This window comes from Elephantulus edwardii, unplaced genomic scaffold (genome assembly GCF_000299155.1).
Source record: "Elephantulus edwardii isolate Elephantulus edwardi_28Jun2011 unplaced genomic scaffold, EleEdw1.0 scaffold00381, whole genome shotgun sequence".
Lineage (NCBI taxonomy): Eukaryota > Metazoa > Chordata > Mammalia > Macroscelidea > Macroscelididae > Elephantulus > Elephantulus edwardii.
The window spans coordinates 600,311-626,197 of NW_006400131.1; the positions used below are offsets into that span (position 1 = coordinate 600,311).

At 38.1% G+C, this 25,887-nt stretch overlaps 1 protein-coding gene across 5 annotated transcripts in view; it reads left to right on the forward strand.

The window, feature by feature from the left end:
* Positions 1-25,887, forward strand: part of NTRK2 (neurotrophic tyrosine kinase, receptor, type 2) — a 709,069-nt gene that overhangs the window by 63,006 nt on the left and 620,176 nt on the right. For all 5 annotated transcript variants that reach the window (XM_006902202.1, XM_006902205.1, XM_006902201.1 and 2 more), the window contains exons 6-8: positions 11,835-11,971; positions 12,544-12,676; positions 14,532-14,837. In XM_006902202.1, coding sequence (XP_006902264.1) covers positions 11,835-11,971; positions 12,544-12,676; positions 14,532-14,837 — 576 coding nt within the window. The remainder of the gene's footprint in view (positions 1-11,834; positions 11,972-12,543; positions 12,677-14,531; positions 14,838-25,887) is intronic.

The window sequence follows — 25,887 nt, forward strand, 5'->3', positions numbered from 1 at the left end:
CCTGGGAATAAAGCCGAAACCATAAAGATCATAAGAGACAAACTAGCATCAAGCTTCAAAGCACTAGTCCAGTGGTTAGAGAATTTGGCTACCAATCAAAAGCGTGATGGTTCAAATCCAATAGCAAGCTCACTGAAGGAAATAATAACTTTGGGCCCTGGTTTCACAGTGGTTAGAAACACTAGTCTAGGATATAAAGAGACTGCCAAATACAGCCAGAAATGCACAATCTGAAGAAGATAAAATTGATGAATGGGACCTTCTAAAGATTATATCCATGTGTGCATCAAAAACTTTTTCCAACAGGGTGAAAAGAAAATGTACCGAATGTGAACACACATTTGGTAATACCATCTCAGACAAGAGTCTCATAATGAAAGTTTACAGAATACTCCCGGGCCTCCACAAAGAAAAAAACTGATAACCCAATTACAAAATGGGTAAAAGACATGGAAAGAATTTTTATAGAGGAAGATATTTGAATGGCAAACAGACACATGAAGAAATGCTCCAAATCACTGGCAATAAGAGAGATGAAAATCAAATCCACAGTGAGGTATCATCTCATTCCAGCAACAGTGAAAAAGTTTAACAGGGCAAAAGTAATAAATGTCGGAGAGGATTTGGCAAGAAAGGAACTCGTATATGTGTTGGTGGGATTGTAAAATGGTACAACCATTCAGGAAGGCAGTTTGATGCTTCCTCAAATAGCTGAACATCGAAATTCCATATGACCCAGCTATTTCACTACTTCAAAAGCTACATGTTGATGCACATATATTTTCCATTTTTATTGCTTCAAAAATGTATCAACCAATATCTTTAAATTTTTATCTTTTTTGTACAATTATATGAGTACTAAGTTACCTAGTTTGAAGCAGTACTTCTTGTTTACATCATTTGCAAAGAGAAACTGCATGGTTTAACATCAGGAAAGGTGTATGTCAGGATTTTCTCCTTCCACAGTACCTGCTCAGTCTATATGCTGAGCAGATAATCTGAGGAGCTGGACTTCATGGAGAAGAACACAGCATAAGGGTGAAAGGAAAACTTATTGATAACCTGTGATATGCAGATGATACAACTTTGATGCTAGACAATGAAAAAGGCTTGAAATACTTATTAATGAAGTTCAAATTACAGTTTTTCCTTCAACCTAAAGAAAACAGAAATCCTCATAACTGAATTAATACTTAACACAATGACAAACAGAGAAAAGATGGAAGTTGTCAATTTTACTTGGACCTATAATCTTCATCCTCGGAAACAATAATCAGGAAACCAAAGGATGTGCTGCTTTGGACAAATCTGCTTCCTAGGACCTTTTATAAACATTAAAGAGCAAGGATATAACTTTGAATACTAAGGTGCACCTGACTTAAACCAGGGCATTTTTAGTAGCATCATATGCCTATAAAAATGGGACAGTAAATAAAGAAGGTCAAAGAAGAATTGATGCCTTTGAATTGTGATGTTCATGAAAAATGTTGAACGTGCCATGGACGTACTGAGGAATAAGTAAATATGTCTTGGAAGAAGGAAAGCCAGAATGCTACATGGAAGCGAAGAAGGTGACACTTGGCCTTACATTTGTTGGGCATGCTATCAAGCAGGACCAGAGCTTGAAGAAAGACATCTTACTTGTTAAAGAACATGATCAGAGAAAGAGGAAGGCACTCAAATAGATGGATTCACACAGCAGGCACAAGAGTGGACTGATGCACAGCAGGGAGTTTGATGATGCACAAGCAGGCGGTAATTTGTCCTGTTGCATATAGGGTTGCTGTGAGTTGGAGTCACTTTGATGGCACTTAACAATGATGACAACAACTTGATTTGTGTATTAAAAATGACTATACTGTTTTATGGGGAGCTCTGGTAGTTTGAAGCTGCGCCACAACCCCAAAGGTGAGCAGTTCAGGGGCACCAACTGCTCCTTGGGAAAAGGATGGGCAATTTCCTCCTGTGCAATTAACTGCCTCTAAAATCATGCTGGAAGCAGGAGTGGCATCCACTTCTGTAAATAGCTTGCCTCCGGAAACCCTATGAACCTGGAGAAAGGATGAAAGTCACGCATACAAGTGTAGAGAACTTTCATTCATTGGATCACTGTGAGTCACCTACAACTCGACGGTACTTAACAACACAACAACAAAATCATGCTGGAGGGTCAGCTATGGGTTGGACTTAACTCGATGGTACACAAACAACAAAAACAATGTACTATTTTATAGTCATATCAAGATATTTTATATTGGCAAACCTCTTGTTTTTGTTTCACTAAAAGAAAAAAAAATGGCCCTACTCTACCTTTTCATATGTATTTTCCTAGAACTATTGAATTCTATCCTATTAGAATAGAAATTATCTTATCTAGTACACTAGATAAATTCTTGTTACCTACCATTGCTTTTTCCAATTCTTTCAGCTTGACACTGCTGAGTGAGTTCTTCTCTTTTTATTCTCTGACTCCAGCTCTTTGCACATTTTGCTACAATATTTGGCTTTGTCTTCTCAAGTTGTCCTTTGGGACAACTTTGTTCAGCTCTTTTATTCCAGCTTCCCTTTGTTTTGCCTTCTTGAAGCTCTAATGCAGTTTATATAGTTCCTTGTGACATCCATTTTGGCTTTTTCTTTCTCCTCTGCATTTATTATAACCTTTTTCTCTCTGTGTGAATGATATTCTTGATTTCATTCCACTGATCTTCTTATCTTCACTCATTGGTGATGATCAAACCTGTTCTTTTAATTCAGGTGGAATAGATTCAAGGTCATACTTTGCCTCTTGTGGATTTATTTTAATTTTCATCAGCTTCAAATTGAATTTGCACATGAGTAATTAATGGTCTATTCCACAGGCAGCACCTGCTCTGACTACTGATATTGAACTTCTCCAATGATTATTTCCACAGATGTAGTCAAACTGATTTGTGTGCAGACTGTCAAGTGAGGTCCATGTGTAAAGTCACCATTGGTGTTTCTTTAAAAAGGTAGTTGCTTAATTGGGAAGGATGTGTGACTGGTGAGTGTATCCAAGACTGCATCTGTTAATTCAAACAAGTCGATTGGTATCCCATCGATTCCTCGGGCTTTATTTTTTGCCTATGCCTTCAATGAAGCTTCCACTTCCTCTTTTATCACCATTGGCTTCTGTTCATATGGTACTTCCTTAAATTTTTCAGTCTTAATCCATTCTTTCTGGTACAGTGACTCTCTGTGTTCACAATATCTTCTTTTGATGCTTTCTGGGTTATTCAATATATTACCTATAGTATCCTTTAACATTGTGACAAGGGGCTTAAATTTGTTTTACAGTTCTATCTGTTTGAGAAATGCAGAGCAAATGTTTCCCTTCTCTGAACATTCCATTATAATAATTGCTTTGTCCTCCTAAGCTGCCTTTTGAAATTGTCTGTTCAGCTCTTTCACTTCAGTATGTTTTTCTTTAGGTTTGGTTTCCTGTACAATCTTTAGAGTCTCTTCTGAAATCCATTTCAATTATTTTCTTTCTTCTCTCTTTCTATAATGACCATTTGCTTTCTTCAGGGATGATATCCACCCACAACTCGTTTGGTCTTCTATCATTGTTCATTGTCTCAAATCTGTTCTTAAGATGATCATGAAATTCAGGTGGAATTGATCCAAGATCATATCTTGGTTCCTGTGGACTTATTTTAATGATCTTCAGCCTCACTTTGAACTTGCATATGATGTATTGCATTGAGAAAATCTGCTGTCAGAGACCTGTCCAAAGTACTGAAGAGCAGTGATGTCATTCTGGAGACAAAGGTGCACCTGATACAGGCCATGGTCTTTGCAATCACTTGCTATGCATCAGAGAGTTGAACAATGACTAAAGATGATAGGAGAATTGATGCTTTTGAGCTGTGGTATTGGAGAAGAGTATTGAATATACCATGGATTGCTAAGAGAACAAATAGGTTCATCCTGAAGACTGTTAAACCAGGCTGCTCCATGCATGCAAGAATTCTGAAACTTCATCTGACATATTTTGGGCATGTTGCAAGGAGGGATAATTCCTTGGAGAGAGACATCATTTTTGGGAGGGGTGGAGGGACAGCACAGAAGAAGAAGACCTTCGATGAGATGGATTGATTAAATGACTAGAGTAATAGGGATAGGTGTGTCAGAGACAGTAAGATTGGCACAGGATAGAGCACAGTTTAGGGCTGTTGTACATAGAGTTTCTATGAGTTGCAGACGACTCGACATGGCACATAACAAAAACGTCAACAGCATCAGTAATTGATCTCATCCACAGTCTGCCCCTGGCCTCATTTTGACTGCTGATATTGAGCTTCTCCAATGATTTCTTCCACAATTATAGTCAATCTGATTCCTTTGCAGCCTGTCAGGTGAAATCCGTATGCAAAGTCATCTTTTTTTGTCTTTTAGAAAAATTATTTGCAATGAATAAATCATTGTAAATACAAAATTCAGTCATTCTATGTCTAGCTTCATTTCTATCACCAAGCCCATATTTTCCAATTACTGCTCCTTATTCACTGTCAGGTTTGTATTCCAACTCCATACTTGTTAAATCTATATGCTGCACAAATTATCTGAGAAGCTGGATTCTGTGAAGAGGAATGTGGCATCAGAATTGGAAGGAGACTCATCAATAACTTGTGTTATGCAGAGGACACAACATTACTTGCTGGAAGTAAGGAGGATTTGAAGCGCTTGTTGCAGAAAATCAAGGAGTGCATCCTTGAGTACCGATTCTTTCTTAAAACCAAGAAAACAAAGATTCTTACCACTGAACCAATACGCAGCATCATGATGGATGGAGAGGAGATTGAAACTGTCAACAGCTTCATCTTGCTTGGATCCACCCTTTGTATGAGCAGATAAGGAGACACATTACACTGGGAAAATCTGCAGTTAGGGCCCTTTCCAAATTATTGAGAAGTAGTGCTGTCAATTTGAGGACTAAGGTGTGTCTGATTTAGGCCATAGTCTTTCCAATTATTAGCTGTGCATCTGAGACTTGGACAGTGAATAAGGATGACAGAAAAAGAATTGATGCATTTGGTGTTGCAGAAGAGCATTGAACAGATATGTCTTGGAAGGGGTGTAACCGGAGTGCTCTTTGGAGGGAAGAACTCTGAGGCTTCACCTCACATACTTTGGACATACTGCTAGGAGAGGCTATTCCTTGGAGAGGGACATGATGTTGGGAATCGTGGATGGTCGGCAAAGGAGAAGAAGACCTTCAACCAGATGGATTGACGTAGTGATTGCTGTAATGGGTTCTTGTGTGTCAGGAGATGTGAGGATGGCACAGAACAGGACTGGGTTCAGATCTTTTATTCATAGGGTCACTGTGAGTCATACTTGACTTGATGGCAACAAATTTTTACATAACAGATTGCCCATTTTTGTCTCATCGAATTGCTTGTGGATTTGAACTGTCCACCTTTCAGTTAGCTGCCTGACACAGTATGGCACTTTAAATAGTGACATCACCAACAAACAAAGCAAAAAAAAAAAAGACAGTGAGTATACTGTGGGAAGGAAACTTATTTACAGTTTAAGAATTAAAACAAGAAAAAAAATAGAAAAAACACTAAAACAAGAATGAAGAGATTGATGTCAGCATGGTTAGACCTCAGCGGAGGACGTGGATTTCAAACAGTTAAATTTTTTCCCCCACAAAAGCATATGAATGTTGATGTTAGGGGAGCTCTAGTGGCCTAGTGGTAAGGAATAGTGCTGCCATCCCCAAAACAGGTGGTTCAGATTCACCAGAAGTTTCATGAGAGAAAGGTGCACAGTCTTCTCCCATGTATGTACGACCTCTTAAAACCTGCTATATGGTGAGCTATGAGTTAATTCCCATTCCTTGGCAATGAGGTGTCATTTGCATTATTTTTGCGTTTTTGAGGGTAAATTTAAAAATACAGAATCCATGAATAATAGTTGTTATTGTTGTTATGTGCCATCAAGTCAACCATGATTCATAGCAACCCGATGAAACCTGCCCTATCCTGTCTCAGTCTCACTGTCTCTGACACACCTACCATCATTACCACAGTTACTGTGTCAATTCGTCTCCTTGGGATCTTCCTCTCCTGTGCTGTCCCTCCACCCTTCAAGCATGATGTCCTTAACCTAAGGACTAGTCCCTCGTAGCAGCATACCCAAAGTATGTCAGACAGAGCCTGAAAATCCTTACCTCCAAGAAACAGCTTGCTTTCATCCTCTTCATGACATAGCTATAATTATTATTCTCAGCGGTTCATGATATGTTCAAGTCAATTGTATTTTGTCTTGCAAGTACTATATGGAGATGATGCTTGCAAATTTGCATTATATACACAAATATGCACCCAGTTGGTGTCTTATGTACTCCTAAAACTACTGCATATATAATATGTATTTAATAAATGCTGAATTGATTAACTAATAAATACATCAAACATATTATATTAATGATCAAATGGAACCAGATTTTTAACATAATAATACAAATATTTCAGTTTTGTGACAACAGCTTATTTATATTGTTGTTGTTATGTACTGTCGAGTCGCTTGCGACTCATTGCGACCCTGTGTACAACAGCCCTAAACTCTGCTCTGTCCCATGCCAATTGTACTGTCTTCGACACACTCATCCCGATTATCCCAGTCACTGAATCAATCCACCTCATAGAGGGCCTTCCCCCCCTGCACTGTCCCTCCACCCTCCCAAGCAACATGTCCAAAGTATGTTAGACGGAGCCTCAGAATCCTTGCCTCTAAAGAACCACCCGGTTTAACCCTTTCCAGGATGAATCTGTTTGGTCTAACCAAATCATACCATATTTTAGCATTTTGCAATTTTCATTGCACTTTCTGCCATCTTTGCATTTTGAGAGTCTTGTTTCTCCTTTTTCCTTATGTGATTTAGCAAGTATAGTAGAAGGGACTGGGGAATATAACTGTGCCATCCCCAGACAAAATGGCTCACTATATTTTTCTAGCATTTTCTCCCGCTGTAAATGACTGTAAATTTATTCATGATATGAAAATGTTATGGCCTGTTTTTCCATCAGGCCCACCTAAATCTTAGGGGGAAAATGTTATTAATCATAGTCATAGCCCTGGTGCCACAGCATTTTGAGCCTAGGACCATTGGAAGGGCCCGCGGTTTGGACCCACCTGCCTCACTGCAGAGAAAGTGGAAGCAGGGTACCCAGAAAGGCAGGGAACACCCCAGAGACCTGATCGGACAGGCTGCAGACTCACTGTGAGTCAAAACTTGACAGTAGTGATTTGGTTTTCTCTTTTTGTTTAATGTACACTGGTTCTCAAGGCTGGAATGGAATCACCCATGTGAAAAATAAGGAAAGTTACTTTGGCAGGTTGTGCTGATTTATCATTCCACATAAAAAAGATACCTGCTACTCCCTTCATTGTTCTTCGGTAAAATTGTATATCACATAAGTTTTTTGTTTTGTTTTGTCTTTTAGGGATAGTATTTTTACGTATTTTGCTCTCAAACCCTACCCACTTGATTTGGTTTCAGCAGTTAATCTTGCAGTGTAAGCCTTTTGACTGAAGGGGATTGTTAAATAACAATACATTTTATATAGGGGTTTTTGGTGCTAAAATTATGTTTTATATCCCATGTGTAAGGGGGTTTCTTTTGCAAGTGTTAATGGTAGGTGACATGCTCTGTTCTAAGTAGACTTGCAAAATATGCTTAAGAAAAGCAGTATTTCTCTGGACCATATCAAAGCCATCCCTCACCCTGCCTTCCTAGTGGCTGGTTACTGTAGAGGGTGATGGCCTGCCCCACAGTGAATATAAGGTATTAACCCAGTTGATGGTTTAAGAACTGTTTACTTACCACATAAAACAGTCCTACAGTCTCATACATTGTCTCGGCTTTCTTTGTTGTTTATGAGAGCAATTTCATTTTCCCTTTTTCTGCCTTTGAATTTTTAATGTAGAGACATCTTAAGATGCATCAACAAAATACAGTTTAGGATAGTGCCAACTGCCTGGTACACAGGGAGATACCTCGAGTTAAATTGATTTTAATGGTCTAATACTTGCTTTTCCCCCTTAAGCTGTATTTTGTAGTACACATGTCTGTTTAGCATATTCCTTCATACTTCTTATGTTTGTTTATTTTTCAACCAAGAAAACAGATTGATAACAATTCTTTGATAACAGTCACAGAAGATTATAAGAGCATGTCATCTTAATTCTGTCTATGGAAAGTACGGTGTAAAACATTATGGGTTTTTTAGTCTCTTAACTGCATTTATTTTAATTTCTCTGAAAAAGTTATGGCAAGTCTGGTGTAATTTTACTAGAGATTGAGTCTCATGTACTAAAATAAGTAAAGACACAGTTTTGCTTTTCTTTATCTTTCTGAAATGCCACGGGGTTTTGTTTTGCATTGTTTTTCCTCTAGTATGTCAGCTACTGTTTGAATTTTAGTATTTAGAAGGTATGTGGCTGCTTTTATTGGCATGTCATGCTTATACGGGTTTAGAAGCTGAAATTGTGAGCTTGGAAAGCAATTGCTAATATTGTAGGTTTGTGTTTTTATTTTTCTTTTACAACCAAGTAAATAAATAAATAGATCACTTTTAAATAAATAGATCAGACTCATCCAAGCTTTTTTCCTGGTTTGTAAAATGTATCCCTTTAGGAGACAAAGAAGTGGAAGGATATTGTGAAAAGATAGAACTGTTAGAAGGAAAGATTATGGTCTTTAATATTCTTTTGAGAGAAAATGAATGACTAGGTCAAGTATTTATTTGTTATGAGCTCTTTAACATTCATAAATAAAAGGAGGAAAAGAAAAGACAGAGAGCAAAGTCATAAATAACTGGGATAATCTTGGGCATGGGGGAGGATGTTTTTTGTGAAAAACACAACCCCCAAATCTCAAGTCCATTTCAGTTAATTCTAACTTGCAGTGACTTTATGTGCTGTGGAGCAGAACCATTTGGTAGAGTTCTGTTGGCAGAAGCAGTCCCATGGCAGAGCTGGATGGCTTTGAATCAATGAAGTACACTAGTTAAGGAGCCTAACTAGATGTGAATGAGGCTCAATATCAGTGAAACCAGAGAAAAAGAACACAATTCAGATTTGCTGATGAATATTAAAAATAAAACCCAAACATGACTCACCTAATCTACCACAGCATGAACTTAAAATGCAAAATGATTTGAGGTTAATTATTCTCAGTTATTAGGAAGTGGGACTCTGCATATTTTGAATCAGTAACTGAAGAATCTAGTCCATACAGTCGGTTCCTGAAAAGTGTGTTCTAGTGGATTAGTGATGTATATTTAGTTTTAAATGCATTTTACATCTATTTTAATATGAATGCTTGTATCTTATATTTTGGGAAATTACTTCAAATGATAATGACAAGATCATAACAAGATATCAGAACTCAAAAAATGGTATTGTTCTTGAATCATCTTGGTAAATGTTATAAATCAGTGATAGGGAAATGGACATCTTACTTTAGGATTCCCAGAGCTTTTAATACCACACTGTGCATTGGGAAGTTCTAGGAGTTACAGTGTTTAGTTTATTATAGATGATTAGTGGTTGTTGTTGTTTTAAATCTTGAGTCCTTTTCTTTTTTCTTTTAGCATTTGAAGGAGTTAAAGTTCCACAGAACACACTTTGAGAAAGTTAGCACTAGATAACTCTTAGACTTCTGTCAAGTGTAAGAAGAACAACTCTAGAAACAAAACATTTAGTGAACAATTGTCCACACTGTTGTCTAAATGTTTACCACTCAAAAGTATGGTCTACTGAAAAGGATCTACATTTTAACAAGGTCTTCTGGTGAGGCACATTCAAGAACTTTAGTTTGCCCCTGGGTGATCTGTGATTGTCTGTTGAGGTCTTCATGATGGTATGCCTTTCCTGAACACGTTCAGCACAAGAGATGCTGACAGGGAGGTTTACGTATGTACAGGAGGCTGACATCTCTCACTTCCAGTGAGGTTTCCCAGAGTGCAAAGGAAGACAGCTGTGGCACTTAGAATAGGATCTGTTTTGGAGTGCTGGAATCTTTCAGAAGTCTTGCTAGAATATTTTCTCTCTACTTGTGCTGATTTGAAATCTTATTAAGCCAGAGAGTAGTGCCTGGCAAATGGTTTATCTTGCCTTGGCTATTCATACTTCCCAATTCATTTTTATTGTGTTAATTAAACCTCAAGTGATATTTCAAGTACAGATTGTTTTTTCCATTATTGAATCTTTGGCCAGCATATTAATGTGGTAGAATTAATGTGAGTCAGCTGCTTAGTCATTTGTAGAAGACTTTACATTTAAAAGATCTAGACTTGGCTGATTTTACACAGATTCCTACGGAAACTGCTATGACAGAGTGATACAATTTCACTATAAATAAATGCGACTCACTCTTCTCTCACACATAGAGATATAATTATTTTTAGAATGTGCTGGATCTTAGATCATGAGTATGCAGTGACATTTATGATCTGTACTAGAATGGGCATGTTGTGCAGTGCTTTATGTTCAAGTCCCAGGTCCACACATACTTGAATGTCTTAAGATGTGTTTGATTTTTTCAAAACGCATCATCTCATTCACTGCTTTTGAGTTGGAACCAACTCATAGCTGACCCTCCAGTTTTCTGAGGCCAGAAGGAGATTGCCCATTATTTCCTGCAGAGCTACCGAGTAATTTGAACCAACAGAGAGGAGAGATATTTAGGTTAGTATCACAGCATCCTATAGACTGTTTCAAAAGAAGTCCCTTCCAAGATTCATATTCTTCATTAATTAAATGAGAAAAAAGATAGAGCCTCACAACTAGTGGTGAGAAAGGTAGGGGCCCTGATAGTGTTACATGTTGGACTGCTAACCAGAATGTTAGCACTTTGAATCCACCAGCTTCCCTGAGGGAGAAAGATGAGGCAGAAGCCTCCTGTAAAGATTACAGCCTTAGAAACAATGGCGAGTGGCCATGGGCTGTAACTACAAGACCGGAATAGGTTTGGTTTTCCTTTGATTACAGCAGTAAGCAGGCTGTCTGGTCTAGTCAGTGTCCACCAAATGGTGATGTTGTTAGCTGCTGTCACGTGGCCTCTGACTCATGGTAAGCCTTATGTAGAACAGGAAAAGGTTTTCTGGTCTTTCAGTGTCCACATGGTTTCTGGCATATTTGAGTCTATTACTGAAGCAACTGCTGGACCAATTCTTCTCTCAGAGGGCCTCCCTCCTGATGACCCTTTACTTTCTCAAGCATGACTTTATGGTCTTGATTATGAAAGAGTATAGTAAGGAGGAAGAGGAAAAATAGATGCCATTCCACAAGCACCCATTTATGCACTCAAAACTAGATTGGTTGCAACAGTGAGTGAATAATAATAATAATTAAAATATCTGGAAAAAAAGAAAAAACTGGATTAGTAACTGTAGAAGAGATCCACCTCTTAAACAACATGCCTCTGGAAACCCTGTGAACTTTGATAAATGTTGAGAGTTGTTGAGAGGCTTCAGGCCTTCATAGAGTCGCTATGAGTTGTGCTCAACTCGAAGGCAATTAACAACAGTAAGATAGTATCATTTAATAAAAAGGTTTTTCTATAATTATAAGAAATGTATGATATTTATTTCCAAGGATTATTACCAAACTTTTTTTGTTCACATTTAATCTGTAAAAATTATCAATCTAGAACTTTCAATTTCTATATAAATCAGCCTCAGAAAGCAAATAAGGATTGAAATTAAAGCACGGAATGTTATGTTTTCAGTTATTCTTATTATTTTAATAATGCCTTTATCCGTTGGCACACATCTCCATTTCCTTTTCTTGATCTACAGGCTTGCCATCAGCAAGTCTGACTGCACCCAACCTCACTGTGGAGGAAGGAAAGTCTATTACATTGTCGTGTAGTGTCACAGGTGATCCGGCTCCTGACATGTACTGGGATGTTGGGCATCTGATCTCGAAACATCTGGTAAGGCTTGTGTTGGGCTCAGTATTAAAAAAAAGAGATAATGACAGTCTATCGGAATTTGTATTAAACGTAATTAAATCAGATTTAAACCAGAAATTAAATTCATCAAATCAGAAATTGTATTAAACCTAAATTAATCATCATTTAATATTTTATAAGGCCACATATAGATTGATGTGGATTTACTTTCTATTTATTCAAACAAAGACTGACGCAGGTTTGCATCTTAGTGTGTATACCCCTAGACTGGAGAGTCTGTAGATCCCTAATGACGTCTCTGTGACATCATGAGCCAGGTGAGTAACTCTCATTGAGGTCTTGTCCCTTGGAAGAAGGTGGGAAGGAATTAAAGGATTAAGTAAAGTTTAAATGTTAAGCAATTAAAACTAGAGAAATAGAATAACTTCTATTTATCTCTTTGCCTGCACTCTATTAATTTTCTAATGTTATGTGTGTATATATAATTTTTTTTTCTTCCCTAACCCCCCTCCAGTTTAGAGAAGAAATAAAAATCTTGTCACTTTGGGTTCAATCCTAATAAAGATTATTTTTTTCTCTTAATTTGTTTGTAGAATGAAACAAGCCACACACAGGGCTCCTTAAGGATAACTAACATCTCATCTGATGACAGTGGAAAACAGATCTCTTGTGTGGCTGAAAATATTGTAGGAGAAGATCAGGATTCTGTCAACCTCACTGTGCACTGTACGTAATCAAACCGGCATGTGTTTTTAATAGTAAATTATGGTAGGCTGATGTCCATTTGTCATTGGGAATGTTGGGAGCTGCTTGTTGAAAATTATTGGCAGTGTGTGGTGCACATTTAATTGAGAAATACTTATTGATCAATCTCTTTTACTTGGCCTTTTTACTGTTCAGTCTCTCTTGCTCACATAATTCCTTTTTCTTTTATGCTTCTCTTTCAACTTTGACCGTGTCCTCTTCTGTCTTTTAGGATAGAATTGTTGTTGTTATTAGGTGCAGTCAAGTCAAATATGACACATAGCAACCCTTTCTATGAACAACAGATCTGAACCCTGTCCTATCTTATGCCACCTTCATATTTCCTGACATAGTAGAGCCTAATGAGTTACCTCGGTGTCAATCCACCTGCGCAATGGTCTTCCCCTCCTTCGCTGACCCTCCAACTTACTGAGCATCATGTCCTTTAAGGAATAGCCCCTCCTAGCAATATGCCTAGAGTAAGTGAGGTAAAGCCTCATCATCTTTGCCTCCAAAGAGCACGCTGGCTGCACCCTCTCTAGAACATATTTGTCTTGTCATTAAGATAGAATACATTTTGGTTATTCTCATTTTATTAATAAATTTTAATTTATGCAATAAATTAAATGTTCTATATTAATATATGCAGCTTTAAAATTGTAAAATTGGAGTGCTGGTTGGCAGTACACCAACCCCTAATTATACTGTTGATGTACTAAAAACTCATTAATATACTCAAGTGACAGGGGACATACCATGACCTTGCAGGAAGTTTTCCAGGGCCAGGACACCTGTGACTTACCCAGATGTACGAAAGGGGCTGCATGATTTGTAGTAGTGTGGGACTGTGCTCATGTTCTCCCCTTTAAATAAAAAAATCCAAACAAAACCCCCATTAGTTCAGTACCAAAGTTCAGTGAGAAAGTAAGAGTTATACTAATTTAAGTATAAAATTGACTTTATTTCACTTGAAAAAATTTTATTATGATTTTTAAAAATTCCTGTATACATTAAAGTGAGAATATTAAGTATGAATGCTTCTTAATTAAGCATATGTGCATTAATTTCCAGTACTATAAATAATACTTCATATGTATTAAAATCCCAGATTGTGGCATTCTGTGTGAACTTATACTCACTAAGAATCACATATGCATTTCACATCATTACAAATTCAGATCTTACATGGTATAAATTAGTGAGGATTTTCTCTGTTGGGATTAGAAACTGGGTAGAAAAAATGAGTGTACATGCGTTTCAATTTATATATACATTACACACATGTAGATATATGACTATGACTGGTATCAGTGAATAGGTGGTGTACCTTGTAGCACACATTCAGTATGTAGCTGCTGAAGTGAAAGACCAGCTAATCCTTTGTTGCTGTCTGTAATACCACTTTACCCAGCGTACCCCAAAGCTCGGCATCAATAATGTCATCAGACATATGTAACCAGCTTATATTTTATTCAACTTAAAGAAGAATCACACCAAGATCTCAGAGTATGGTGTTAGGTCTCTTAAGTTAGGTTGCATTGTTATAACAAAAATGTCATAATTTGATGCCTTTAACAAAAGTAATATTTTTTCTCACAGTTGGAAGGTTAGCAACCTCATTTCAGAGCTCTAACACTAGAGAAAGTCTTCCTTTTTCTCTAGACCTGGAATTGAGTAAAGCTTAATGATGACGCAAACTATAGAACTCAAAGTTGTTGCCATGTGTTTTCTTACGTATCAGTGATTCAGTAAAATCCCCTGTCAGTGACACAGAAATCTGGAAATAGGGAGAATTCTGAGATTTCTGATGCTATTAACTCTTTCTTTTTCAATTTAGTTGCGCCAACTATCACATTTCTCGAATCTCCAACCTCAGACCACCACTGGTGCATTCCATTCACTGTGAAAGGCAACCCCAAGCCAGCGCTTCAGTGGTTCTATAACGGGGCAATATTGAATGAGTCCAAATACATCTGTACTAAAATACATGTTACCAACCACACGGAGTACCATGGCTGCCTCCAGCTGGACAACCCCACTCACATGAATAATGGAGACTACACTCTGATTGCCAAGAATGAGTATGGGAAGGATGAGAAGCAAATATCTGCTCACTTCATGGGATGGCCTGGAATTGATGACGGTGAGTACTTGATGCTCTTACATATAAAGAGAATTTAAGGTGTATCAGTCAACCTTTGTCAAAATAATGTGTGTAATAAATCATTCCAAAATTCATGTCTTAAAATGTCATGATCTTCAGGGGTCTGTAGGTAGGTCAGGTCAGGGAGCTCTGGTGCCATGGTGTGGCATGAGCCAAGACCAACTCCATGGCAATGAGAGTAGGTCAAGTGGAACATTTTTATTCCATGGATGTATATTCCAGATGCAGGCTAAGGATGCTGAAGCTGAACAGGATATCTACTCCTGATAGAGTGAGAGTGCAGACTACAAGGAGAAACACATAGGCTTCCAGGGTCTGGCTTCCAGACTGGCCACTGGTGTTTTTGCCTGTATTCTATTGGCCAGATCAAGTCATATTGACAAATTCAAATCTAGCATGAGGGATATATGTATGCACTCTTCTAAAGTAAGTAATGAATGAAGTGGTGGAATAAATATTTTTGAACAACAATTATCCAGCTTATAAGAGTTTTAATTCATAGGTGAGAGAATTGTGATGATGATGATAATGATGATGATGATGATGATGATGACATTGCTTCAAGTACTTAGTGATAGTTTATACTTGAAAAGGCAAAATCATAGGCATAAATTTGGTGGACCTATGAATGGTTATGTTTTCTTCTCTAGGCCCTTGTCCATCTGGAATGTAGAATCTCACTGTCTCTCGTAGATGTGAACTCAATATCCTGAAGGATTTTGTGTATCAAACTGACTGAGTGGACTCATCCTTTTATCAGATTGTTGCCTGCTTTTCTAGGTGTAGTAATAGTTCCCATCTGATCATTGAGATTGTTTTGGGGTGAGGAATGATGGCTGTTCAGCGCCTACTCTTTGGGCTACAGAATTTCAACGTGAGCTGCAAGAGCAGCGTTGACAACTGTCATGTTCAACTGTTTGAGACTCCGCTGTGTATGGAGAAGTTGTACTTGCTTGAACATGTTTCTGGGATACTTACTACCATTGTGGAGTATGAGGTTGTGCTTTGCTGTTGGAACTTGCACGTGAATAGAATTCCTTACCCGAATAGCTCTACATTAGTCAAAGTTCCTCAAGGATTGCTTGGTAGAGGGAAGGGAAATAGAAACTCAGAGAGTGATAAGATTGGGGCTGCCTGGGAAGTTTAGCTTAGGGCATCACTGGACAAATATGATGGCTGCAAAGCCCCATTTCCTCAAACAGGTTAATGGGGGTGCAGGAGTTGTCATTATGTAACAACTCTTCCTATTGTCCCAGTATCCACTCAACAGCTTTTAAAATGTACCAGCTTCCTTAGTGAGTTAAAACTGTGATTTTAATTCTGTAAGTTGATTTATAAGCAGTCTTTCAGAAGCACATAAAACAAGCAGGGCCTGGATGTTTACAGACATTCTTGGCAGTTATGGTCACTCCCTTTAAATTTTCTTAATTGAGAATTCCTTAGATTTTATCTTTATTCTTGTGTGTATCGAGGAATAGTAGATTACAGTTAAATCCAGGTGTTTGATTTTGAACAACTGCCTTTAGTTTAGAGATTATTTATAGATTATTTCGAGATAATTTTGATCTTGTCCTTGGTTGATATAAAGTCTTCAGGGTGTGTAAAAGTAAATAAGATTAAGATCATAGTGTGAAAATAAATGCTACCCTCTTCTTGAATGTCGGTTTGCTTGAGCCCAGGGCTGTGTTCACTGTGCATTTTGTCATTGTCTGTCAACCACATATCATTAGACTGTTCTAGGGGTCTACAAAGCAGTACTATGTTTTGATCCATAAAGTTTTTATTGGATAATTTTTGGAAGTGGATCACCAAATTTTTCTTCTTAATGTATTTTTGTCTAGAAATCCCAGCTTCCAACATCATAGGAACACACAAGTCACATGGCAAATTGACATGTGGTATAGATTAAATAGTTTCAGACTTATTTTAAGATGTAAAAACAGGATGGAAGTTCCCCAAATACCCCTCACCGAGTTTTCCTCATTGTTAACATCTTACACGGCCTTTTCACATTTGTCAAAACCAAGAAACTAGCTACATTGGTATTATCTAAACTCTAGAGTTTAATTTCACTGACAACGGCCTTTGAAAGTGTTAAGAGTGAAACGCGATTCAGAACAGAGGTCTGGGGTGTCAGGGCCACAGAAGTAGCTTGTGTTCTCTGCTACAGGCACAGCACTGCCAGCATGAAGCCAGAGCTCCTATTTGAGAAGAAGATTTTGATGTTGCTTTCTTTTGAACAGTTTTGTATGGTACTAATATTTGGTGGAACTAAACATCTCTTACCTGTGCAGTCTTACTTTTATTGACAATTTCTGCCAAAGAAAATGAAAACACACCTATGAGAAACAAAATATGATCTTGAATCAGTCTGTCTCACTCGAATTAAAAGAAACAAAACAAGAAACAAAAAACTAGAGTAGGTTTGAGGTATTGAACACTAATGATGAAAGAGTGGATGAGTTGTGGAATGACAGGAAAGCAACAGATCATTACAAAGACAGGGTAGAAAAAAAGCCCAAAATGGATGTTAGAAGATATTCAGAAGTTTGCACTAGAACATTAAGGATTCAAAACCAAGGGAAGAAATGCCAAAGTATAAGAGATGAACAGAGCTTTCAAAGAGTAGCTACAGAAGACAAAGTAGAATATTGTAACAAAATGGACAAAGTGCTATAGTTAGAAAAATAAAGCGAAGCACTCAGTATTTTTCAAGTGGAAAGAAAAGAAAAACAAAATTAAACATCCAATTGCAGTACAGAAGAATGCTGTGAGAAAAATACTAAGCGATCTGGGGATTACTAAATAATCAAAATAACATGGAGGGAATACACGAGTCACCATACAAAAAGAATTGTTTGACATGGAATCATTGCCGGAAGTTATTGTTAGGTTTCATCAAGTTGAGTATGATTCATAGTGACCCTGCGAACAACAGATCTGAACCCTGACCATCCTGTGCCGTCCACATAATCTCTGACATATGATTAACAACCAGCTATAATAAAGGAAGACGTTCTAACTACACTGAAGGCATTGGCAAAAAATAAGGGCCCAGGAGTTGGTGAGATATCAATTGACATGTTTCAACAAAGGTACAGTCCTAGATGTGCTTATCAGACTATACCAAGAAATTTCTAGGACAGCTAGCTACCTGACCAACTGACTGGAAGATAATACAGCCAAATATGAAAATTACTGAACAATAACTATCACATGGAAGTAAAATCTTTGTTAAGGTGATCCAAAAATTACTAGAACAGTACATCAACAGAAAACTGCCATATAATTAAGCCTCTTCTAAAAGAGGCCATGACACCAGGGATATTATTGCTTACAACAAATGGATCTAGGCAGGAAGAAGAGACTACTAGGAGGATGTTTATTTGTGCTTTATTGATTATGCAAAGGCATTTGACTATATAGGTCACAATAAATTATGGTTAACATTGAAAAAAACGAGAACTCAAGACACTTAATATGCTAAAACAGAACCTGTACCTAGGCCAAGAAACTGCATGATTTAAAATCAAGAAAAATGCGTGCGGGGGCTATAGCCTTTCTCCATATCCCAATTTATTGTATATACTGAGCAAATCATTTAGAGAAGGAGGATTTTATGAAGAAGAATGTGGCATCAGAATTGGAAAAAAATATCAACAACCTACAGTCTATCTATGGCATATCCTTGTTTTCTGAAAGTGACGAAGACTTAAAACATTCTCTACAGAAGATAAAAAACTACAGCCTTCAATGTCGATTACATCTCCACATCAAGAAAACAAAATCCTCACCACTGGCCCAATAAGCAACATATTGAAATTGTCAATGATTTCATCTCTTGGATCCACAATCAATATCCTTGTGACCAGCAATCAAAAACTCAAAAGAGTAGTTGCTTTGGGAAAATCTGTTGTTAAAAACCTTTACAAAGTGCTAAGGGCCATGGTATCAGTTTAAATTTAGGGAGCACTGGTGACCTAGTGACAGGAAGATGTGCTGCAATCCTGAAGACATGAGGTTCAAATCCACTAGCCACTCCATGGAAGAAGGATGAACTGTCTCTTCCTGTGTGATTAACTGCCTCTGAAAATCTGCTGGAGGGTTGGCTATAAGTTGGTTCCTACTTGATGGTAGACAACAAAACAACAACAACAACAACAACAACATTCAATCCATAGTCTTTTTAGTTATTTGCTGTGTATCTGAAAGTTGGGCATTGGGTAAAGATGACAGAAGAAGAGTTTTTGAGCTATGACATTGGAGAAGAGTACTAAATGTTCCATGGCCAAAAGAAGAAACAAATATGTCCGGAGGAAAGTACAGCCAGGATGCTCCTTAGTGGTAATCATGGTAATACTTCGTCTCACATACTTTGGGATTGTTGTTAGACTATTCCTTGGAAAGTACTTGGAAGGACAGAGGGTCAGTGAAAAAGAGAATGATGATTGACACAATAACTGCAACAATGGGCTCAAGTCCATTCGTGATGATGACAATGGCACAAGTTAGGGCCGGGTTCCTATCTGTTCTTCATAATCGACTCAGTGACTTCTGATAACAACAACAATGAAAAAAAAATGCTTTTCTGACATTAAAAAGAGTGTGGAGTCTCAGATATTCATAATAAAAATGTTACTGTTGTTAGGTGCTGTTAAGTCTAGTACGACTCATAGCAACTCTGTGAACTAAAAATCTGTACCTTGTATCCTGTGCCATCCTCACACTTCCTGACACACAAGAGTCCATTGTGAAAGTCACTGTGTCAGTCCATCTGGTTGAGGGTCTTCCTCTCCTTTGCTAACCCTCCACCTTTCCTAGCATCATGCCTCTGTCCAAGCATGTGACATGAAACCTTATAATTCTTGCCTCCAAAGAGCACTCCAGCTGCCCCCTCTCCAAGGTATATGATTGTTCTCTTGGTCATTCATGGGATGTTCTGTGCTCTTCTCCAACACCACGACTCAAAGGTATCAATTCTTCAATCAACTCTATTCATTGTCCAGCTCTCAGATGTGAAGAAAGTGATTGGAAAGACTATGGTCTGAATCAGACATATCTTAGTCCTCAAACTGACATCATTACTTCTCAATAATTTGGAGAGATTGCTAACTGAAGGTTTTCTCTGTGCAATGTATCTCCTTATTTCCTGACTGCTGGTACCAATGGTGTTAATTGTGGATCCAAACAAGATGAAACTGTTTCAATCTCTTCTCCATCCATCATGATGTTGCCTATTAGTCCAGTGGTAAGAATCTTTGTTTTCTCAATATTAAGATGAAATCCATACTGAAGGTTGCATTCTTTGATCTTCTACAACAAGTGCTTCAAGTCCTCCTCACTTTCAGCAAGCAAGGTTATGTCATTTGCATAATGCAAGTTATTAATGAGTCTCCCTCCAATTGTGGTGCCACACTCCTCTTCATAGAAGACAGCTTCTTGTATAATTTTCTCAGTATACAGATTAAATAGGTAAGAGAGAATACAACCCTGACACACTGCCTTTTTTTATTTTAAGCCATGTAGTGTTCTTCTGCTCTGCACAATAACCTCTTTGTCCAGGTATAGGTTTTGCATGAACACAGTTTGGGACTCCCATTTTTCTCAATGTCAGTCACAATTTGTTATAATCTACATAGTCAAATACCTTTGCATAATCCTAGTATTCCTTACTTTCAGCCAGAATACATGAGACATCAGCAGTAATATCCCTGGTGCCATGGCCTCTTCTAAATCCTACTTGAACTTCTGACAGTTCCTTAACTATGTACTGTTCTAGCCATTTTTGAATGATCTTCAGCAGTATTTTGCTTGCCTGTGATATTAATGTGATACTGTTCTATAGTTTACACATTCAATTGGATCACCTTTCTTGTGAATGGGAACTAGTATGGACCTCTTCCAAACTGTTGGCCTGACAGCTTTCCTCCAAATTTCCTGGCATAGACTGGTGAATGTATCCAAGGCTGCATCTGTTAATTGAAACAGGTCAATTGGTATCCCATCAATTCTCAGAGTTGCTTATAAAAATAAACATTATAAACATGCTCTTTCTACTCTCCTTCTTAACTGTTGTTGAACAAGTAATTGAAAAGATTCCTATCAAGTGATGAGAAGACCATGGTTTTGATCAAGTACAACTTGGTCTTTATAAACGGACATGGTTGCTTTAAAGCACTTTGGAGACGAGAGCAGATTTTTCTTCCAATGGAGTATGTCTTTGATATTCCTGACTGCTGGTACCACGGGTACTGATTGTGGAACCAAGTAAGAGGAAATTGTTGACAACGTCTATCTCTTCTCTATCTATCATGATGTTGCTTACCATTTTCTTTCAGTAAGGCTTGTGTCATCTGTGAAAAGCAGATCTTGTTAGTCACTGGCTTTTATTAGAGTTTTAATTGGATAGTCAATATAAAATATCTACTTTTAGGAAAGATGTAATTTTTCTTCTTTAAATATTTACATAAGGACTGTTTGTGAAGAAGTGTTAAATAAAAGTGGAAATGATAAAGACTTGGCTGAGGGTAATAGTGGTGCTAAGGGGCCCTCATGGACACAAACTAGTGAGGCTAATTTGAGAGTGACCTCACTTGACCTGTCTTGATAAAATCTTTGCATATATTTATACAATTTGTAGTCATAGCATGCAGATATTGACCCTTTAAAGAACAACTTATTTTCTTTCTCTTAAAAAATGTAAGAGAGTGAAATCAAACTATTTGCTACTCAGTCCTTTCCCATTTGTGATGACTCCATTTCAGTGTGTGAATTTTGGGGAGTAGATCACCAGGCTTTTCTTTTGCAGTGCCTCCAGAAAACCTCTCATCTTGTAGAAAGCAACAATGCACATTGTTAAGAATTCTCCTCCCCCATGGACTCTTTAATACATTTCAAAATTTACATAAGCAAAAGTTCCCCTGCTAGTTTAAAGATAAATTCTGAGTTATGGAGAATAGGTCAAATTTAGCTTCATATTCTTTTATTGTTGTTGTCAGCAAATTGGTGAAGAAGTTCAGCTCTGAGAAATCTTTTTGTGCTGTGCAGTTTTGGTTTCTCTCTATTTCCAGCTGTTTTGATGTGATCCTGTTTTTTCCTCACTGTGAGTTTCTGGACTGGTCAGGGGCTAGCCACAGCTTGGATTCACTCATAGTTTCTGTGTTCAGTCAGTGCAATGAAGTCAGCATGTCTGTTTTCTCTTGATGAAGAGAGTGTGTCATTCAGTGTGGAGTGAAGATTTTCATGGGGTAGCCACTTTGCCGAGGAAATTATGATTGGGGAAAGAAGAGTTTTTAAAGAAAAGAAAGCATAAGCAAAATAAAGAAATGGCCCAAACATAAGATAAGTGGTGGACATAAAGAGGATAGAGTGAATATAATTTTGTCCTGATTGGCTTTAGTAAGGCATGGTATGAAAACCCTGGACTTGGGGGCAGATGTTTTTGTCTTTCACTCTAAGGAAGATGGACAGATAGACCTTGAGGCAGTATTCCCACCTACAGAGAGGGCAACATCTCCTCTGTCCTCGGGGGTGGCTATGAGTTGGCACTGACAGTAATGAATGGTTGTGGAGATGCACTCAGCAAGCATGCTGATGTAGGAGGACAAGGATAATTACACAGTGAAATGTCAATGGGGTCTCCATGTTAACATGAAATATTAGAGGTTTGAACCGTCTTAGAATAAAGTCTGATGATCTATTTATGAAAAACCCCTATGGAGCACAATTCTACTCTGATACACATGCGATGACTCTGAGTCACAGTTGACATGACACCATTTGAAACTCCTCCCTCATCTGTTCATCACTGGAAACCTGGCTAGTGACTGAAAATCAGAGGAAATCCTTTCCCAGACTCCATATACCTGGCTCATATTAGTGATCCAGTGTTTACAACAGAACTTCAGTCTGTTTAGTTTTGAATTATGATAAGAACTCTCGGATTCACATTGAAATCTAGAGATCTGAATCACACAATTTATGACAATCAAGCCATAATTTCATTTTTGTTGTCTTTTCTAAAGTCTTTTAAAAATGTATTCACTTGGGGTAATCTTCTGCTAGCACAATGGCTTCGTGGCTTTACTGCACATTCTTCCACCACCTGTGTGTCAGTGTCTCTCTCATACAGAGGTGGTTTCTGTGCTGCTGTGATGCTGGAAGTTAAACATGGGTATTTAAAATTCTACCAGAGTCGCTCGTGCTGGACAGGCTTTAATGAGCTTTCAGACCAGGAAGAAAGGTCACACCATCTACTTCTGAATAAAACTGGCTGGTGAAAGCCTTATGAATAGTAGTGGGACATTGTTTAATATAGTTCCAGATGATGAGCCTTCTCTCAGATTACAACTGGAAAGGACTATCTCCTCAGAGTAGAATCAACTTTAAAGATGTGAGTGGATTTGTCAATAAGTTGTAACACATCTTGTTGAAATAAAAACAAAGATATTTATTGACAGTTCAAACTGGTGCCATTTCTGATCTCACAGAGTGAAATCGGATGGTACAAGAGTGATGGAGTAACAGAGCATATTTATGAGGATTCAAGAAATAGAGATATAATATTCTTATTGGAAGTTGAAGATCAAGGAAGTTGTAGGTGGGACAATTTGAAGTGAGGGCTTTATAGTGGTTGGTTGGAAACATAAATGTGGACTATTTGGATTGGTTATTCTAAATACATGACTAAGAGGGATTGACATGGGGGTCTTAAAGCATTTCCTCAGGATTGCTGAGGGAATTTCTGATAAAGATCTTGTGTCAAGACTTTCTCTTAGGCACATTTTTTCTGTATCTTCAGTTTAACCACAAAGAAAAGCATTTCCTTTAACCCTCCTTTAGCAACATTCTTCCCATGTCTTTAACCACAAAGATAAAGGTTTCCTTTGTTTTATACTTAAGTTTGTTATAGAATTTTGACAGTTGCAGAAAAAAATCCTTATCTTGTACTTAAGTCTAAAGTTTCACTGGCTGCAAAGAAAATCCTTTGTTAGTCACCTAGGTCTGTCTAGGAGTTTAGTATACCTGGAGGGATAAGAAAAGACTAAGATGAAGTATGAGTTTGGCACTGAGCTAATCATTCTGATCCAAATCAATTGCCTCAGTATTGGAGCTCCCACAGTTAGCAAAGTTTTCAGAACCTTAATTTCTTGATGTGCCTTGACTTAAAATGAGAAGAAACAATATAAATATACACTAATAATCATAATATCAGATGTATGAAATATGACTCTAGGAAAACTGAAAATTGTAAAAAATTAAACAGAAAGTTTGTATATTAGTTTACTAGGTTGTGGTGGTTGTTGTTCTTTTGTGCCATCGAGTTGCCTGCGACTCATAGCGACCCTATATACAACAGCCTTAAACTCTGCTCTGTCCTATGCCAATCACATTGTCTCTGACACACCCATCCTGATTACCCCAGTCACTGAATCAATCCACCTCATAGAGGACCTTCCTGTCCTGCGCTGTCCGTCCACCCTCCCAAGCATGATGTCCTTCTCCAAGGACTGGTCTCTCCTCACAACATGTCCGAAGTAAAGGTCAGATGGATTCGCTATATGGCTCAGGAAGGCTAGGAAGAGGGAGCAGCAAGCAGAGAAAGCAGTGGTAGGCACACAAACTTAAAGCTCAGGGTCATCTGAGGATTCTGCAAAGATCTTGCTGTATCCTATTTAGCTTACAGGCCAAAAATACTTGTCTAAGACAAAATTGATCCACCATGTGGCTGTTATTTGAATTTGATCCTTCTTACCCATAAACCCCTATGAACATGTAAAGAGAGAGTAGAAACTGAAAGTAGTGAGGCTATCATTTTAAGTGCAAAGTTAAGCATGCATTTATGGCAGAGAGGGACTATCCCATTGAGAAGGCTTGGTATTGTCATAAGGATGAAACATGAAGCCTTTGATAACATCTTCTGCAAAGGTAGCTCAAATTCCTGGAATTTTGAAGGTCAGGTGTACTTATAAACATGACTGTGATGAATATGTAAGAGTGGATTCTCTTATTTAAGTCACTATCCACATGATTTAATGCTTTAAGCTTGAAAGAAACTTAATCAGGACAGGACATTCTTGGTGCAGATCTTCTCACTCTCAGGCATATGCATGAAGAGTGTCTCCGTGGCTCACTCATTCAGGAAGAATGGCACAGCACAGCAATGCTCATTCACTCGGGCAGTGGGAGTTGCTGACTTATGCTTCCTAATTTAATAGTGGTAGTTTCCTATGCAAAATGAACAAACTATAAATAATGAGATTCCCCACAGCTCTTCACAATCATGTCCCTTATCAGGAGAATCACAGTATCTGGACTTCTCTGCCTCTCACATTGTTGTTATTGTTGATTGCTTTAGAGTCAAGATGGACTCATAGTGACACTATGCAAAAGGCCTGAGGCCCCTCTACAACTCTCGACATTTATCGGAGGCTTGTTGTTTAGGAAGTGGATGCCACTCCTGCTTCCAACCCTGTCATAGTATGTTATTATTGTTATGTGCCATTGAGTCGCCTGCGATGTATAGCAACCCAATGTTCAGCAGCTCTGAACCCTTCCCTGTCCTGAGCCAGTCTCACTAATTCTGACACACCAACTCTCATTACCCAGTAACTGTATCAATCCATCTTATCCTCTGTCTACCTCTCCTGAGCTGTCCGTCCATCCTTTTGAGCATGATCTCCTTCTTCAAGGACCGATCTCTCCTGGCCACCTGCCCAAAGTGAGACAGAGCTTCAAAATCCTAGCCTTCAAGGAGAGACTTGGTTTCACCCTCTCAAAGATAGACTTATTTGTTTTCTTGGCAGTCCATGGTATGTTCAAGACTCTTCTCCAACACCACAAGTCAAAGAAGTCTATTTTTCTGTCATCCTTAGTCATTGTCCAACTCTCTGAAGCATAACAAGTAATTGAGAAGACCATGGTGTCCCACATACTCATCCCAAAATGGCAGATTTAGATTTGGTGTCCTCAAGCCAGAGAACTTAGAGAGTGCCATAAATGGTAAGTTCTCAGGTACTGACCTGAGTTT